At 45.7% G+C, this 17,563-nt stretch overlaps 1 protein-coding gene across 1 annotated transcript in view; it reads right to left on the reverse strand.

Annotated features, from left to right (window-relative positions):
• The window catches only part of LOC144681152 (dynein axonemal heavy chain 8-like), a 1,929,890-nt gene that overhangs the window by 853,175 nt on the left and 1,059,152 nt on the right, over window positions 1-17,563 (reverse strand). Inside the window, exons 43-44 of the mRNA XM_078542879.1 lie at window positions 12,685-12,771; window positions 595-702 (exon numbers count right to left, since the gene is read on the reverse strand). Of these exons, the coding sequence (XP_078399005.1) occupies window positions 595-702; window positions 12,685-12,771 (195 nt within the window). The remainder of the gene's footprint in view (window positions 1-594; window positions 703-12,684; window positions 12,772-17,563) is intronic.

A 17,563-nucleotide genomic window follows, 5' to 3' on the forward strand; every position in this document is an offset into this window, starting at 1 on the left:
TGTTCTTCCTCTCTTCCTCCCCTCCTGTACAGACAGGCTGCTTGTGGTGCAAGAAGCTTGGCTCTGCCTGCACTCCCTGGATGAACCAGCGCCCTCATCAGCCTCCAAAATGGAATACTGATTTGCGAGCAGGACCCTAGGGGACCCCTGAACTACCTGCCTGTTGCTCTTGGACTGCCTGGTGGTCACCCATTCCCTTCCTTCCTCATGTCCCTTCATCTGCGGTGTGGCCACCTCTCTAAACATGCTATCCATGATGCTTTCAGACTCGCGGATGCTCCACAGTGTCCCCAGCCGCTATTCCAGCTCTGAAACCTGAGCTTCCAGGAACTGCAGCTGGACACACTTCCTGCACGAATGCTGGTCCCAGGCACCGGAGATGTTCCTGGCTTCCCACATGGAGCACAAGGAGCACACTATGGCTTTGAGCTCTTCTGCCATGACTTATCCCCTTAAATTAATCCTTTTAAATCCTGCTGAAAAAATAGTTTGAATTTTGAATAAAAAACACTAAGATTTACCAGATCTGAAACAGAAATTTTCATAGTTTAAGGAATGCAAATTTTTCAATTCTAATTCAGGTCTGTTACATACCTGCTTAGTAAGCTGCTCTTCACAGAGCTTGTAAAGTACAAAGAATTTCTGAGCTAACAGCACATTATTCAAAAATCCGACACTTGCAAGCTTGACCCTTATAATGATCTGAAAAAGATGAAGTGAATTTTATGACGAAACCGTGTTTCATCTGCAAAAGATTTTAAAATATAGATATAATTATATTTTGGAATAAATAAATAAACACAATTACTGAAAAACTGGTGAAAATTCAGCCCATTATCTCTCTTCTGGTAACCACTATTACATTGGCTTCCTGGATTCCACACGTATTCATCTTGCCCTCACTTCAATACAGACAAAAACACCATCACCAAATCTAACACCAAATTGATCAAATAAATAATCTCAGCTTTAACAGAAAAAGCCCTAGGAAAACTGGAGTCAATGGGAATCAGGGGGAAAACTCCCAATCAGTTGGATTTATACCTAGCACAAAGGAAGATGGTTGTGGTTGTTGGAGGTCAATCATCTCAGTTCCAGGATATCATTGCAGAGTTCCTCAGGGTAGTGTTCTCGGCCCAACCATCTTCAGCTGCTTCATTAATGACCTTCCTTCCATCATAAGGTCAGAAATGGGGATGTTCGTTGATGATTGCACAATGTTCAGCACCATACGTGACTCCTCAGATACTGAAGCAGTCTATGTCCAGACTAAGACTTGGACAATATCCAGGGTTGGGTTGACAAGTGGCAAGAACCATTCGTGCCACACAAGTGCCAGGCAATAACTATCTCCAACAAGAGAGAATCTAATCATCGCCCCTTTGCATTCAAAGGCATTACCATTGCTGAATCCCCCACTATCAACATCCTGGGGTGTTACTATTGGCCAGAAACTGAACTAGCTATATAAATACTGTGGCTACAAGAGCAGGTCAGAGGCAATGAGTATCTCGTCTCCTGACTCCCCAAAACCTGTCCACCATCTACGAGGCACAAGTCAGGGGTACGATGGAATACTCCCCACTTGCCTGGATGAGTGCAGCTCCAACAACACTCAAGAAGCTCACCACCATCAAGGACAAAGCAGCCTGCTTGATTACTAAAGTTTTAATGAAGTAGCTATATTTGGATTTAAGTGAGAAACACCAGGAATAAGGGAAAGTCAGGGCCAATATAATAGTGATATAAATAAACCAAAGTAAAATAAAGCTAAGGCATGGCAAGGTAGCTCAGCCGAGTGGAATGTGCATTCTGTAATATGTGGGAATTCATGGATGCTACCAGTGTCCTAGACGACCATATGTGCAGGAAGTGCTGCCAGCTTCAGAACCTAGAGCTCCAGTTTTTGGAGCTTGAGCGGCGACTGAGGTTACAGTGGCAAATCCACGAGGCTGAAAGCTACATGGATAGCATGTTCAGAGAGGTGGTCATACCACAGCTTAGGAGCCTGGAGGCAGAAAGGGAATGAGTGACCAACAGGCAGTCCAAGAGAACTAGGCAGGTAGTGCAGGAGTCCCCTGGGGTCCCACTTACAAATCGGTTTTCTGTTTTGGAAGCTGGTAAGGGCACTGATTCCTCAGAGGAGTGCAGTCAGGGCCAAGTTTGTGGCATCACGAGCAGTTCAGCTGTACAGGAGGGGAGGAAGAAGAAAGGAAAAGCAATAGTGATAGGGAATTCATTAGTTAGGGGAACAGACAGGCATTTCTGCGACCATAGGCGTGACTCCAGGAAGGTAGGATGCCTCCCTGGTGCCAGGGGTCAAGGATATCACTGAGCGCCTGCATGATATTCTTCTGGGAGAGGGTGATAAGCTAGAGGTCGTGGTCCACATTGGTACCAATGACTTAGGATGGAGGATGTTGTCCTGCGATCAGAATTGAAGGAGCTAGGTCCAAAATTAGTAAGCGGCACCTCAAATATAGTAATCTCCAGATTACTTGCAATGCCATGTGCAAGTGAAGCAGAAATAGGAGGATAAGGCAGTTGAATGTGTGGCTGGGAAGATGGTGCAGGAGGGAGGGCTATAGATTCCTGGGACACTGGGATTGGCTCTGGGGAAGATGGCACTTGTACAAGCCAGACAGGTTGCACCTGAACAGAGTTGGGACTGAATTCCAGCTCTGACACCAGGGTTTTGCTGGTGCTGTTGGTAAGGCTTTAAACTAACTCAGTAGGGGTGTGGGGACCAAGTGAAGATATTAGAGAGGAATACCAGGGTGGAGAAAATACTGGGAGGGACAGATAGCCCTAGTATAGAGAATAGTAAGTTAATAGATAAAGTTGGGGTAAAGGAGAAAGTAACAAAATCTATATCAGGGTTATTATGCATGTATGTGAATGCACTGAGTAAAGTAAATAAGATTGGGGAGTTACTGGCACAGATTGTCATGTGGAAATATGTTGTGGCGATAACAGAGACCTGGCTGAAGGAAGGGCAGAACTGTGTGTTAAACATTCCTGGGTACAAGGTGTTCAGAAAAGGTAGGAAGGAAGGGAAGGAGGATGGGTGACAGTATTGGTTGAGGAGATCATTGCAGTGCTGGAAAAAGAGGATGTACCAGAGTGTTCAAGGACAGAATCAATTTGGCTAGAGCTAAGGAACAAAGTGTGCAATTGCATTGCTCGGTGTAGTCTATAGACCCCCAACTAGTGGGAAGGATGTAGAAGAACAAATGTGTATGGAAATTTCAGAGGCCTGAATTTTCAGCTCTGTGGGCGGGCGCATTCGGTGAGCCCAGGAGCGGTCTGGAAACGGACCGCTAACCGCGATCGGCCCCGGCCACGATTTCACACTGGCTAGCTAATTAACAGCCAACCAGCGTGAAGCACAAGCTGAAAAGCTCAGCACTGCCAGTGTGGGGTCGGGAGAAGGGCAGGTGATGACGTTTCTGCGGGCGCAGGCAAGTGCTGAGAGAAAGCTCCCTGAAGGAAGAAAGCTGCCTCAGGGAGCTGCAGACCCAAAAACCATGAAATAAACTTTTGAAAATCAGGAAAAAAATGTCCAAGCATCACAGTCAAGCACCAACATATAAGTGATAAAATGCAATCCACAGATTTTTATTTCTATTTTATTTAATAACAGAAACCTCGAGCCGCCCTTGGATGAGGTTTGATGAAAGCCAACCTGGCCAATTGGCCCATCCACCAACCATAAGGTTGGATGGGCCACAAAGTAGGAGACAATTACGCTGTTAATTGGCTTAATTGCCCTCTTAATTGTTGGCGGGAGTGCTTCCGACTTTTGTGCATGCCCGCTGAGTGAAATATCACAAGAGTGTGCGATGACATTGGGACACCCGCCTGACATCACCTTGAGCGATTTCACGCCCAATCTGATGGGGCGCCCGCCCACCAGTGGACGTAAAATTCCATCCAGAGTGATGCAAACATTATTGAGTAGTTATAATGGGGGACTTTATTGACCTGAATGCAGATTGGGACAGTGGTAGTGTAAAGGGCAGAGTGGGGTAAGAGTTCCTAAATTGTGTTCAGGAGAATTTTCTACAGCAGTATGTGTACAATCCAACAAGGGAGGATTCACTGTAAATTATAAATTAATTAACTAAGTCGAGATGGCTGGGCAGGTGATGTGCTGTAGCTGTATGATGTGGGAGCTGGCAGATCCCATTGCGAGCCGCAGTGACCGCATCTGCAGCAAGTGTTGGTTGCTGGAGGAACTTCAGCTCAGAATTGATGAGCTGGAGTCCGAGCTCTGGATGCCGCGGCACATCCGGGAGGGGGAGAGTTACCTGGATGCTTTGTTTCAGGAGGTGGTCACACCCGGTAGATTAAGTACCTCAAGTCTGGTCAGTGGTCAGGGTCAGCAGGGTGTGACTGCAAGTGAGGCAGGTAGAGGGATCCTGTGTTCAGGAACAGAGGAGCCTCAACTCTTGACCTTGTCCAACAGGTACGAGGTACTTGCTCCCTGTGTGGATGAGGAACAGGTCTGTAGGGAGTATAAGCCAGCTGACCATGGCACAGTGGCACAGGAGGCCATTCAAGAGGGGGGAGCAAAAAGACAAGTGGTAGTTGTAGGGGATTCTATAATTAGGGGAATTGATAGCTTCCTTTGTAAGCCGGATCGAGAGTCCTGCATGGTATGTTGCTGCCCGGTGCCAGGGTGAGGGACATCTCTGACTGGCTTGAAAGGATATTGGAGATGGAGGGGGAGGATTCAGTTGTTGTGGTCCACGTCAGGACAAATAACATAGGTAAGACTAGGAAAGAGGACCTGTTTGAGGATTATCAGGAACAAGGAACTAAATTAAAGAACGAGGTTTTCCACCCACGGTGGTTGACAGGGCCTTCAACCGTGTCCGGCCCATCTCCCGCGCATCCGCCCTCACACCTTCTTCACCCTCCCAGAAACATGATAGGGTCCCCCTTGTCCTCACTTATCACCCTACCAGCCTCCGCATTCAAAGGACCATCCTCTGCCATTTTCGCCAACTCCAGCATGATGCCACCACCAAACACATCTTCCCTTCACCCCCCTGGCGGCATTCCGCAGGGATCGTTCCCTCCGGGACACCCTGGTCCACTCCTCCATCACCCCCTATACCTCAACCCCCTCCCACGGCACCTTCCCATGCAACCGCAAAAGGTGCAACACCTGCCTCTTTACTTCCCCTCTCCTCACCGTCCAAGGGCCCAAACACTCCTTTCAAGTGAAGCAGCATTTCACAAGCATTTCCCTCAATTTAATCTACTGCATTCGTTGCTCCCAATGCGGTTTCCTCTTCATTGGAGAGACCAAACGCAGACTGGGTGACCACTTTGCAGAACACCTTCGGTCTGTCTGCAAGCATTACCCAGACCTCCCTGTCGCTTGCCATTTCAAAACTCCACCCTGCTCTCATGCCCACATGTCCGTCCTTGGCTTGCTGCATTGTTCCAGTGAAGCTCAATGCAAACTGAAGGAACAGCACCTCATCTTCCGACCAGGCATTTTACAGCCTTCCGGACTGAATATTGAGTTCAACAATTTTAGATCATGAACTCGCTCCTCCATCCCCACCCCCTTTCCGATTCCCCCCCCTTTTTTCCAATAATGTATATAGATTTTTCTTTTCCCACCTACTTGCATTATTTTTAAATGTATTTCCATCCATTGTTTTATCTCTACCTTTTAGCCTTTTTTGATTCCTTCACCCCACCCCACCCCCACTAGGGCTATCTGTAACTTGCCTGTCCTGCTTTCTACCCTTAATTAGCACATTCCTTAGATAATATCACCACCTTCAACACCTCTTTAGCCTTTTGTCTGTGACATCTTTTGGTTACCTCCACCTATTACTGGCCCTCTATCCAGCTCTATGTATCCCACTCCCCCTGAAACCAGCTTATATTTCATCTCTCTTCTATTTTTACGTAGTTCTGTTGAAGTGTCATTCAGACTCGAAATGTTAAATGTGCTCCTCTCCACAGATGCTGCCAGACCTGCAGAATTTTTCCAGGGATTTTTGTTTTTGTTTTGGATTTCCAGCATCCGCAGTTTTTTGCTTTTAAATTAAAGAACAGGTCTCACTCTTAAGTTTTAAGAATAAATTAGATGGATACATGGATGGGAGAGGTCTGGAAGTTTATGGACTAGGTGCAGGTCAATGGGACTAGCGGAATAATATTTTGGCACAGAGTAGAAGGGCCGAATGGCCTGTTTTCTGTGCTGTAGTGTTCTATGGTTCTATGGTTCTAGGTCCTCAAGGGTTATAATCTCCGGATTACTACCCAAACCACGTTCAAATTGGCATAGGGATGCGAGAATAAGGGAAGTAAACACGTGGCTAATGGAGTGGTGCGGGAAAGAGGGGTTCCATTTTGTGGGGCACTGGCATCAGTATTGGAACAGGAGGAATTTGTACCATTGGGACGGTCTCCACCTGAACCGATCTGAGACCAATGTTCTAGCGAAAAGGGTAAATAGGGTGGTCAACAGGACTTTAAACTAGAAAGTGGGGGAGAAGGGAAGGGTAAAACTCCAAGAAGTATGACTAATGGGAAACAAAGCAGCAGGTTAGCGTTTGGGGGGGTGGATTCAACTTCATGGAAAATTATGAAAAAACTGGAAAGAAAGGAGAGCCCAGGAGAGGCTATTAAAGTCTCCAGAACACAAAATAGGACAGAGTGTTTGGAAAGGGCTAGGAATCTAACTTCAAGCACATCAGATAAAGGGACGACAATGAGAAAGGGGACGGGAAATACAGGACTGAAGGTGTTGTATCTGAATGCACGCAGTATACAAAATAAGGTAAATGAGCTTGTGGCGCAGATTGAAATTGGCAGGTATGATGTGGTGGGCATTACGGAGACATGGCTGCAAGGGGATCAGGATTGGGAGCTAAATGTATAAGGATACACATCCTATCGAAAAGATAGGCAGGTTGGCAGAGGGGGTGGGGTTGCTTTGTTAGTAAGAAATGAAATTAAATCGATAGCAAGAAATGATGTAGGGTCAGATGATGTAGAATCTGTGTGGGTAGAGTTGAGGAATCGCAAAGGTTAAAAAATCATAATGGGAGTTATGTACAGGCCTACGAACAGTAGTCAGGATGTGGAGCACAAGATACACCAGGAGGTAGAAAAGGCATGTAAGAAAAGCAAGGTTACAGTGATCATGGGGGATTTCAATATGCAGGTAGACTGGGAAAATCAGGTTGGTAGTGGATCCCAAGAAAAGGAATTTGTGGAATGTCTACGAGATGGCTTTTTGGAGCAGCTTGTGGTGGAGCCCACTAGGGAACAGGCAATTCTAGATTTAGTGATGTGCAATGAGGCAGATTTGATAAGGGAGCTTAAGGTGAAGGAACCCTTAGGAGGAAGTGACCATAATATGATAGAATTTACCCTGCAATTTGAGAGGAAAAAGTTGGAATCAGATGTAATGGTATTACAGTTGAATAAAGGCAACTACAGAGGCATGAAGGAGGAGCTGGCCAGAATTGACTGGGAGATGAGCCTAGCAGGAAAGACAGTGGAACAGCAATGGCAGGAGTTTCTGGGAGTAATTTGGGAGACACAGCAAAAATTCATCCCTAGGAAGAAGAAGCATACCAAAGGGAGGACGAGGCAACCATGGCTGACAAGGGAAGTCAGGGACAGCATAAAAGCTAAAGAGAAAGCATACAATGTGGCGAAGAGCAGTGGGAAACCAAGGGATTGGGAAGCCTACAAAGACCAACAGAGGACAACTAAAAAAGAAATAAGGAGGGAGAAGATTAAATATGAGGGTAAACTAGCCAGTAATATAAAAGAAGATTGCAAAAGTTTTTTTTAGATATATAAAGGGTAAGGGAGAGGCAAAAGTGGACATTGGGCCGCTGGAAAATGATGCTGGAGAAGGAGTAATGAGGAACCAAGAAATGGCGGAGGAACTGAATAGCTACTTTGCGTCAGTCTTCACAGTCGAAGACACGAGTAACATCCCCAAAGTTCAAGAGAGTCGGAGGGCAGAGGTGAGTATGGTGGCCATTACCAAGGAGAAGGTGCTAGGAAAACTGAAAGGTCTGAAGGTGGATAAATCACCTGGACCAGATGGATTACACCCCAGAGTTCTGAAGGAGATAGCTGAAGAGATAGTGGGGGCGTTAGTGGTGATCTTTCAGGAATCACTGAAGTCAGGGAGGGTCCCAGAGGACTGGAAAATAGCTAATGTAACCCCCCTGTTTAAGAAGGGAGTGAGGCAAAAGACGGGAAATTACAGGCCAATTAGCCTGACCTCGGTCGTTTGTAAGATTTTAGAGTTCATTATTAAGGATGAGATTTCAGAATACTTGGAAGTGCATGATAAAATCGGGCAAAGTCAGCATGGTTTCATCAAGGGGAGGTCATGCCTGACAAATCTGTTAGAATTCTTTGAGGAGGTAACGAGTAGGTTAGACAAAGGAGAGCCAATGGATGTTATCTACTTGGACTTCCAGAAGCCTTTGACAAGGTGCCGCACAGGAGGCTGCTCAGTAAGATAAGAGCCCATGGTGTTAGAGGCAAGGTACTAGCATGGATAGAAGATTGGCTGTCTGGCAGGAGGCAGGGAGTGGGGATAAGTGGGTCCTTCTCAGGGTGGCGGCCGGTGACTAGTGGAGTTCCGCAGGGGTCAGTGTTGGGACCACAACTTTTCACTTTATACATTAATTATCTAGGTGAAGGAACTGAGGGCATCCTGGCTAACTTTGCAGATGATACAAAGATACGTGGAGGGACAAGTAGTATTGAAGAGGCGGGGAGGCTGCAGAAGGATTTGGACAGGTTAGGAGAGTGGGCAAAGAAGTGGCAGATGGAATACAACGTGGGGAAGTGTGAGGTCATGCACGTTGGTAGGAAGAATAGAGGCATAGACTATTTTCTAAATGGGGAGAGAATTCAGAAATCTGGAGTGCAAAGGGACTTGCGAGTCCTAGTCCAGGATTCTCTTCAGGTTAACTTGCAGGTTGAGTCGGTAGTTAAGAAAGCAAATGCAATGTTGCCATTTATTTCGAGAGGACGAGAATATAAAAGCAGGGATGTGCTGCTGAGGCTTTATAAGGCTCTGGTCAGACCACATTTAGAATATTCTGAGCAATTTTGGGCCCCGTATCTCAGGAAGGATGTGCTGGCACTGGAGAGGGTCCAGAGGAGGTTCACGAGAATGATCCCAGGAATGAAAGGCTTAACATATGAGGAACGTTTGAGGACTCTGGGTCTATACTCGTTGGAGTTTAGAAGCATGAGGGGGGATGTGATTGAAACTTACAGAATACTGAAAGGCCTGGATAGAGTGGACGTGGGGAAGATGTTTCCATTAGTAGGAGAGACTAGAACCCGAGGGCACAGCCTCAGCGTAAAGGGAAGACCTTTTGGAACAGAGGTGAGGAGAAACTTCTTTAGCCAGAGAGTGGTGAATCTGTGGAATTCATTGCTACAGAAGGCTGTGGAGGCCAGGTCATTGAGTGTATTTAAGACCGAGATAGATAGGGTCTTGATTGGTAAGGGGATCAAAGGTTTTGGGGGGAAGGCGGGAGAATGGGGTTCAGAAACTTATCAGCCATGGCTGAATGGCGGAGCTGACTCGATGGGCCGAATGGCCTAATTTCTGCTCCTATGTCTTATGGTCTTATGGCCAAGTAGGTCAAGTGTCAACGGGGGAACATTTAGGAGACAGCGATCATTGTATCGTAACATTTGGGATGACGGTGGAATAGGACAATGTGCAATCCAGAGTAAGAATAATTAACTGGATGGAGGAGAGCCAACTTCAGTGGGGCAAGAATGGAGCTGACTTCAGTGGGGCAAGAACAGAGCTGGGCCTGATAGACTGGGACCAATGGTTGGTGGGAAAAACTAGTTGAACAATAGGTTACCTTCAAAGAAGAAATGGTTCAGGCACAGTCAAGGTATATTTTCACAAAAGGGAAAGGTAGGGGAAACAAATCTCGAGCTCCCTGGATTAAAAAGGTGATAGAAATTAAGATAAAGAAGAAAGTGTCCTTATGACAGGTGTCAGGTAGAAAACAGAATTGAGAACCAAGAGGAATACAGAAGGTTCAGAGGAAAGGTGAAAAAGCAAATAAGAGAAGCAAAAAGTAATTGTCAGAAAAGACTGGCAGCCAACATAAAGGGGAATCCCAAAGCCTTCTATCGGCACACAAATAGTAAGAGGGTATACACAAATCTATTGGCACACAAATAGTAAAAGGAGAAATAGGTCCGATTAGGGACCGAAAAGGGAATTTACACATGGATGAAGGGACCATGGCTGAGGTGTTAAATGGATACTTTGCACCTATCTTCACCAAGGATGTAAATGGTACCAGGGTCACAGTGACAGTGGAGGAAACTCTGTCACGAGAAGGGTTCAAAATTGATAAGGAGGAAGTATTGGATAAACTGTCGGGGCTTAAACTTGACAAGGCACTGGGACTGGATGAGATGCATCCAAGGAAGTTGAGTGGAAATTGCAGGGGCACTGGCCATAATCTTTTAGTGTTCCCTAGATACAGGGGAGGTGCCAGAGAACTGGAGAATTGCAAACATTATGCCCTTGTTCAAAAAAGGCTGTAAGGATAAGCCCAGCATTTACAGACCAGTCAGTTTAACTTCGGTGGTGGGGAAGCTTCTAGAGACAATTATTCAGGATAGAATTAGTAGTCACATGGAAAAATGTGGATTGATTAGGAAGAACCAGCATAGGTTTCTAAAGGGGAAATCATGTTTAACTAAGTAGCTTGAGTTTTTTGAAGAGGTAAGAGGGTAGAAGATGGTAATGCTGTTGATGTGGTATTTATGGGCTTTCAAAAGGCATTCGATACAGTGCCACACAACAGACTTGTGAAAAGTTATAGCTCATGGAATGAAAGGGACAGTAGTAACATGAATACATAACTGACTGAAAAATATGAAAGAGAGAAATGGTCAATGGATATTTTTCGGGCTGGAGAAGGTTTGTTCTGGAGTTCCCCAGAGGTCGGTGTTGGAACCCTTGCTTTTCCTGATATATATTAATGATCGAGATCTTGGCGTACAGGGGACAATTTCAAAGTTTGCAGATGATATGAAACTTGGAAGCATTGTAAACTGTGAGGAGGACAGTTTAGAACTTCAAAAGGACATGGACAAGTTGGTGGAGTGGACAGATGGGTGGCAGTTTATGTTCAATGTGGAGAAGTGTGAGGTGATGCATTTTGGTAGGAAGAACATGGAGAGGCAATATAAAGTAAGGGGTACAATTCTTAAAGATGTGCAGGAACAGAGGGACCTGGGTGTTTATGTGTATTGATCATTGAAGGTGGCAGGACATGTGGAGAGCAGTTACTAAAGCATACAGTATATTGGGCTTTATTAATAGGAGTATACACAAGAATAGGGAGGTTATGATGAGTTTATATAAGACACTAGTTAGACCTCAGCTGGAGTATTGTATACAGTTTTGGGTGTCACACTACAGGAAAGGTGTGAACGCATTGGAGAGAGTGCAGAAGAGGTTGGAACTGCTCTCCTTGAAGAGGAGAAGGCTAAGAGGAAATTTGATAGAGGTGTTCAAAATCATGAGGGGGCTGGATGGAGTAGATAGGGAGAAACTGTTCCTGCTCGTCAAAGGGTCAGGAACAAGAGGGCACAGATTTAAACTGATTTGCAAAAGAAGCAAACATGTTGTGAGAAAAAAAAATTTCACACAGCGAGTGGTTTGGGTCTGGAATGTACTGCCTGGAAGTTTGGTGGAGGCAGGTTCAATCGAGGTATTCAAGAGGGCTTTAGATCATTATTTGAATAGAAACAATGTGCAGGGTTACGGGGAAAAGACAGGAGAATGGCACTAAGTCAGAATGCTCATTTGGAGAGCTGGTGCAGGCACGATGGGCCAAATGGTCTCCTTATGCATCCTAACAATTCTGTGATTCTGTGAATGGAAAGTTCAGCCATTCTGACCTCTGCTATGTTCCCTTTAACTAGAAAAATTCCTTTGTCAGATTTGGCACTTCATTTGCCTGCCCTCTCTGGCTGGGAAACGCGGAAGCAGGATTCTTATGTCGTTGCTGAGTTATTCAACAGTAAATACTTTCCTAAGAGAAGAGAAGGCAAGAAGACAATTTGATAGAGGTGTTTAAAATCAGGAAGAGTTCAGATAGAATAAATAAAAAGAAACAATTGTCAACGGCTGAAGAGTCAATTATAAGGTGAAACAGTTGTGAGGTGATCAGCAAAAGAACACAAGGAAACAACGCAAGGAAAATGCTTTACCCAATGAACTGAAAATTTAGAATGTGTCACATGATAAGGCGATAGACGCAATCAACAGTAGTTTTCAAAAAGGGTAAATAGTTGAAAGAGAAAAACAATTCAAAAAAATATAAAAAGAGGGTGAGTGGGACTATTGCTCTTTGAAAACGCTGGTGCAGACTCAATGGTCTGAAAAGTCTCCTTCGTGCTGTATTATTCTAAAATCCTATGATTGCACACATTGTCAATGCTTAAGTCTGCTCTGTCAGTACTTGCAGACTTGGTTCCAGTAAACAATTATAACATTTTGCTGTGTAAACGTGTTTATCCTGTTGTCTGTGTAGATATAGATTCAATGGATTTGAATTAGAACTTCATTTGAGTTTACGTTTTGGATTTTATGTAACACTTCAGATTTTGAACAATTCCTCTCACCTGTCTATCTGGCACCATCATGGCTACTGTTCTAAATTGAATTTTTAGATTTTCTGGCAGTTCTTGGCGTCCTGCATATCCAGGATTCTGAAAGGGAGAAAAGAGATAAAAGACTTACGGTAATGTTGGACAGAAAGATAATTGAAAAGGCTTGTTTGTATGAAATTCCTCAATTTACCCATTCCTAATTTGAGTGAAGGTCAGAATAAATAAATAAAGGTTTTTATCTTTCTTGCCTGCTCTGAAAGGACAGCCTAGACAGATCATAGACAAGAAAGCAGGGAGCTGTGATGGGCCCACCTTATTTTTCTTTATATTCAATGACCCAGCCTCCATTGATATCTTGAGGAAAAGAATTCCACAGACTAATGACACTGAGAGAAAACAAATTCTCCTCATCTCCATCTTAAATGGATGACCCCTAATTTTTAAACTGCACCCCCTAGTTCTAGACTCTCCCACAAGGGGAAACATCTTCTCAGCATCCACCTGTTGTAATGTGGCCTTGTCACCTATTTGTAATAGAGTTGATCTGCAGACAACTTTCTAAGTGGAAACATTAGGTTTATTTACAATGCAGCCAGCAACAACTACACCTGTGCTTTCAACTCCATCTCTATCTCTACACTGACTGAGGAGGTAGCCCATGCCGTTAACACATTGGCTTATACAGATCATGTGATCTTACATCGCAGGACGATTCTTAAAGGTACAGTCCAACATTTAACAAAACCATAATTATGACATCAACCTATCAAGTCCCCTTAGGATCTTACATGTTTCAATAAGATCACTTCTCATTCTTCTACACTCTAATGGTATAAGCCCAGCCTTTCCTCATAAGCTAACCCCTTCATCCCAGGAATCAGTCGAGTGAACCTTATCTGAACTGCTTCTCCTATAATTATATCCTTTCTTAAGGAGACCAAAACTGTGCACAATACTTCAAATGTGGTCTCATTGAGGCCCTATGCAACCATAGCAACACTTCCTGCTTTTATATTCCATTACACTTTCTCATCACTTGCTATACCTGGTCACTAACATTTTGTGATTTATGTACCAGAACGCCCAGATCTCTTTGTACTATAGAGTTCTGCAGTGTCTCTCCATTTAAATACTATGCTGCTTATATATTCTTCTTGCCAAGGTGGACAAGTTCATATTTTCCCATATTATACTCCATTTGCCAATTTTTTTGCCCACTCACTTAACCTAAATCTGCTTGATAGTACAGAACTTGAGTATTGCCGAAAGAGATTTGCTGTCGAAAGCTTTTCTCTTGCGCTCATCAGGACAGAATCATAAGAATAGCAAATTCCAAAGGGACCAACAATTTATACTGCACGAAAAAAGGGTCTTGGTAGGTTGGAAAGTGGACTCTGGTAGAGGCTTGTCATGGAGGATGCAAAACGAATAGTTATCCCCAAGATTTTGTTTAAATTCAAACCAGGCAAGTCAACTCTGGTCAAGGCATTGCCATGGGGAAAGCACCAGGGAACAGTTGCCCCCAAGCTTTTGTTCAGCTGTAAAAGGCACATTGCCTGGGCATATTCTTTCTGTTTGCAAAAGACAGGGCCTTGTGTATGAATATATGTAGCTTTTAGCATTCATAAATCAGCCACATTGAGAGCCCAACTTATCATCTTAAATTGGCTGTTAGCATAATTCGAAGCATATTCAGGATTGAGCAAGTACTGCCCAACCATGGAATCAGATCTAATATTAGACATTGGCCGGGATTTTCCTTGCTCGCTGGTATCAGGCATGTTTGGTGGTGTGAGCGGACAATATGGTGGGATCAGTTTCATAAAGGCATGAAACCAGTTTGCAATCGTCTGCTCAGCCCGCCGATGGCGGGCCACATTTCCTGGCATCAGATGTCAGGAATCTCATTGTCATACATCAGTTTATCATTGTAAGGCCAGCCTGCCGGACTCATCCCCGCCCACTGGATCGCCCGCCCAAGTCGGTGGGAAAACCCGCTGACATGTTTCACAACAGCACATAAGTGACGTGCACCTGGCGGGAAGCACTTCGCTCAGGACTTCAAGGTTTTTTTGCTACTTTGCCTCGGTCAGCACTCGCAGTCATCAACACCAGGCTTCAGAGACCGCACCACATCACTTTTAAGGGGGCTCACGGCAGGTCTGTACCTACCAGATCAGCCATATGTGGGTGGCTTTTCAACGGCTACAGGGCAAGGTCTGGTTGGGGAAGGGCGAGAAGTGGCCTGAGGCAAAGGAAGAGGCTGCAGGACTAAAGGTGTACTGGGGAAGGAGGGTGACCCAGGGTGTGTGTGAGGGGCACATGTTATTCTGTGCAAGTGGCTGCAAGGTGTTGAAGGTTGAGGAAGCAGTCTCCAGATAAGATGAGGCCAGATGGACATGTGAAGGTATATGTGTGTGAGAATGGGTGGTGATGTCCCTTGAGCTGGCAGTGAATGAGATGCCAATGAATGTGTAATGGGCTTGAGTTTGAGTTTAGAGTGATGAGATGGTTGCCATACTGTGGCTGCACAGATGATGAGATAGTTGCTATACATTGGCTGCACGGTTGAGATCATTCATCCTCCATCTGCATTCGATGGCCAACCTCTTCTGTGCAACATTGGCACTGACCACCACTGCCATTGCTTACCAAGCCGGAGTGGTAATATTGCTGCCCCTCACGTGACCAGAGTAAGGGTGGAGGACATCACAGAAGGCCTCCACAGAGTCCAAAAGGTGCTCGAGGGCTGCAGTCTTCTTGCCTTTCGGGGCCATGTCTTCTTTGCTGCAATCCTGGGCTGGAAGCACTGGGTGCGGCTGCATTTTAAATGTGCTGCCTGGTGTGATGAAGTGGCGAGGTAATGGTGTGGCGGGCAAATGAGAGCCCGCCATGGAAACGGCGTGTTTCCTGGGAATGCCTAAGTGACCAGGGGTGTTTGAGACAATTCGGCGTGAAAACCCACCATTGCGGCCAGCAGGTAAAATATCGTTTTATCCGCCCACTATCGCACTTAGTGTAAATCTGGGAAGATTCAGCCCATTATGTTCTGAGTTTTGCAAAGTTCTAAATTGGGGGAAGACAAATTTTACAAAGCTGAGAGGTGAGCTGGAGAGAGTGGGCTAGATATAGCTATGAGAAGGAAAAACTGTGTCAAATCAGTGGCAGACATTCAAGGTGAGATTCTATGGATACAGTAAACATGTCCCTCCAAAGAAAAAGGGTGGTACTGCCAAATCTAGAGCCCCCCTGTTTATCCAGAAGCATACAGACCAAGAAAAAGCAGAAAAAGAAAGCTTATGACAGTCACAAAAGACTTAATACTGTAGAAAGCCTAGAGGAGTATCGAAAGTGCAGGGGTGAAGTAAAAATGGAAATTAGGAAAGCAAAGACACGATACAAAAACATGTTGGCAGGTAAAATCAAAGAAAATCCTAAGATGTTTTATGAGTACATTAAGAGCAAGAGAAGGTCCTATCAGATGTACATGGTAACTTGTGGGTTGATGCAGAAGATGTGAGCAAGGTTAACAATGAGTACTTTGTCTCTGTCTTCGCTAAGGAGAGGGATGATGCAGACATTCTAATTAAAGAGGAGTGTAAAATATTAGATACAATAAGCACAGAGAGAGAGTAAGTACAGGAGGGACTGGTGTCCTTGAAGGTGGATAAATCACCAGGGCTGGATGGATTGTATCCCAGGCTGTTGAAGGAAGCCAAGGAGGAAATAGCGGATGCTCTGAGGATCATTTTCCAATCCTCATTAGATGCATGTGAGGTCCTAGAGAATTGGAGGTCTGCGAACATTGTACCATTATTTAAAAAGGGTGTAAGGGATAGACTGGGGGAGAATTTTCCCCATGTCGGGTGGGCCATGCGGGAGCGGGCAGGCGCGAACCCGATCACCACCCCCGATCGGGTCGGCGCCACCATTTTACATGGGCAAGCCAATTAAGGCCCGCCCAGCATAGTTCACGACTCCTGTGGATAGCGGGAGTGGGCAGGCGGCAGCAGGCGCGCTCAGACCTCCGGGTCCAATGGCAACACGGCTGCTTGTTTAAATGAAGACCTGGCAGCCTTTGCAAGGCTGCTCACAATGGCCGGCAGAAGAGCACATCAGGGGGGCAATGTGCCTGATGCAAGTCTGGAGGATAGGCCGTCGGGGCAGGCCAGGCCAGAGAGTAGGCCAGCGGGGCAGTGTGCCCCTCGTTTTTCCCAACAGATGCCTAGCTGCCCTCCTGCAGGAGGTGGCAGCGCGGAGCAAGGTCCTTCTTCCAAGGGATGGGAGGCGGAGGCCTCCCCACCTGACGAAACGTGCGTGGGAAGAGGTGGCCAAGAGTGTTAGCTCCCATGATGTGGTGCGGCGCACATGTGTCTAGTGCCGCAAAAAAATTCAACAATGTCTTGCACTCAGGAAGGGTGAGTACCATGTTGCCTCAAGTCACATAATGCAGTCGCCACTCTTTCCTCCCAACCCGCCCCCCTTCCTCCCACCCCCCGGAAACTCTACAGTAATGGCATGGAATCCCTCACGGTATGTATCCCTCACTGGGTGTGCCAGCAGATATTGCCCATGCCCAGTTCACCCTGAGAGGGCTGAGCTAGGATGTGTTCTGTATCCGCAGCATGTGTGACACTGACACCCAGAGTATAGAATGGGCGTGAAAGTCAAGGATCTGCACCTAGGCATAACGCTGGAACTGTGAAGTATGCCAAAGTCAGGGTGCTAACATGCTGGGAGGGGAGCTTCCAATTGGCGGGGCACCAATCTATCTGCTGGTCTTTGCGCTCCACGTGCTTGTGCCTCCAAAGTGACACCTTATGGTGCCACATGTGAAGGAGGCAGCGTTTAGGCAATGGGGAGGGGTGGAGAGGTCAGCCCTGGCTTCTTT

This window comes from Cetorhinus maximus, chromosome 5 (genome assembly GCF_964194155.1).
Source record: "Cetorhinus maximus chromosome 5, sCetMax3.hap1.1, whole genome shotgun sequence".
NCBI lineage: Eukaryota > Metazoa > Chordata > Chondrichthyes > Lamniformes > Cetorhinidae > Cetorhinus > Cetorhinus maximus.